Raw genomic sequence first — 1,749 nt, 5'->3', positions numbered from 1 at the left:
AGGGCTCCCCAGGAATCCTGGGTGGCCTTAGCTGTGGGAGGGGGTCTTCAGGAGGCAGGGGCCCGCGGGCGTCCCACTGCCATGGCAGGGCTGCGGACAGAGCAGGCACTAGCGGGTGTCAGATGCGAGAATGCCAGCAGCCTGAGGGTGGAGGCCGTGCGGGAGGGAGTTTCAGCGGCGGCGGCTGCAGCAATGGCGGCAGTGGCAGCAGCTGCATTGATGTAGGCGGAGGTTGTGGGCATGGGGGAGGAGTTGGTGCTGCTGGCGGACGACATCATGGAGGCTGTGGTGGAGGTGGTGGCGGAGGAGGAGGAGCAGAAGGAGCATGAGTTGCAGGAGGAGGAGAAGGAGGAAGTGCAGGCCAAGGAGTGGGAAGAGAAGCCCCGGAAGCAGGGTCACGCAGAGCCAGGGCGAAGACCCCCGAACTTCTTGAGCCCGCTGGAGGCCCTGGGGGCCCTTCAGTTAGAACTGAGCACTGTGAACGCCCAAGCCAGCAGGGCGTACTTGCGGCTTAAGTGCAGGGTCCGTCGGAGGCGGGAGCCTCGTTTGGATCGAAGAAGAGCCATCATCCAGGACATCCCTGGCTTCTGGGCCAAAGCTGTATCCTTGCTGCTGCTCCTTGGGGTTGGCTGCTGCCGGAGGGCAGGAGAGAGAACAGGGCAAGAAGGAGGTTGGGCCAGGGGGAGGAGGACGACAGGTGGCAACGGGCTGGGCCTGGGGTCATGGTCGGGGTCATTTCCTGGGGGCGACAAAGTGCAGGGTGGGGAGGGGAAGCAGGATGAGAAGGAAGAGGAGGACCGGGAGTGGCGGAACCAGGGGCAGGAGGAAGGGAGGAAGGCAGGCGCCAAGGCCAAGGGAAGAGGCCTGAGAGTGGAGGCATGGAGGCCTGCAAGGGCACAGCATGAGGGCGCTGAGGGCCAAAGGCCAAAAGTGCAGGCGTGTGAGTGCCAACTTTGGGTGGATCCTTCTGGCCTGGGGCCTGCAGGGGAAGCCTTCCTGGGGTCAAGGAGCGCATGGCAACAGTGAACAGCGCGTGCAGAGCCCCCAGAACCCTCCCCACAGAGCAGTGAGTGGAAGTGTGCAGTCTCCTGGGGAAATCCCAGGAGACCGGTGGGCGTGCCAGGACCCATCCCAGTCAGCCAGAGGCTGTGGACTTGTTGCCGCCACGTCCCTGCCGAAGCAGCAGGTCGTCCATGGCCAGGTGTGAGCTGCAAGAGGCCCCCATCCCGGGCAAGAGTACGGGACCCCAGACACGCCCTCGGGTGGTCTCCCAGCCTGGCCTCCACCGGCCTTTCTCATTCAGGCAGAAGCACGTGCCCTCCCCGTTGCACGCTGTGAGTCCCCCGGAGCTGCAGCCCTAGCCATGCAGACATACTCCTCTCACCCCGGAGGGCGGCTTGAAGGCCCGGGGCATCCTGTCAGCACCTGTGGCCCACCCCCTACTCAGAGGACACGTGGATCCATGGGGGCAGAGCACATCCCGACTCCGCGAGCGGTGACGAGCCTGCAGCCAGCACACACAGGCCAGCCACAGGTCGGGGACTGTAGGGGAACAGGCCCTCCGTGAGGGGGTGTCGACGGCCCAAGATGCACGGGAAGGCCGGAACCCCGCCGCCACGTGCCTGTGAGACGGCAGGGCAGGGCCCGAGGAGGTCGGCGGAGCGGGGCGGGGGGGTGGGCAGCAGTGCGCGCCCGGAGTCCTGGCAGATCGCCCGTCCGGTCTCTTCCTCTGGCCCCAGCCTGGCTGTG

The 1,749-nt window shown here is 66.2% G+C and overlaps 1 protein-coding gene across 1 annotated transcript; it reads left to right on the top strand.

Annotated features, from left to right (window-relative positions):
* The first annotated feature begins 240 nt into the window (after positions 1 to 240).
* Positions 241 to 782, top strand: LOC116661910 (testis-specific Y-encoded protein 2-like). The gene is given in 3 exon segments (XM_032474738.1): positions 241 to 389; positions 435 to 556; positions 559 to 782. Coding segments are annotated over 3 exon segments (495 nt in total).
* Positions 783 to 1,749: the final 967 nt, after the last annotated feature.

Source organism: Camelus ferus, chromosome X (genome assembly GCF_009834535.1).
Source record: "Camelus ferus isolate YT-003-E chromosome X, BCGSAC_Cfer_1.0, whole genome shotgun sequence".
NCBI classification, from domain to species: domain Eukaryota; kingdom Metazoa; phylum Chordata; class Mammalia; order Artiodactyla; family Camelidae; genus Camelus; species Camelus ferus.
The sequence above is the reverse complement of the archived record's forward strand: the minus strand, read 5'-3'. Positions and strand labels throughout refer to the sequence as shown.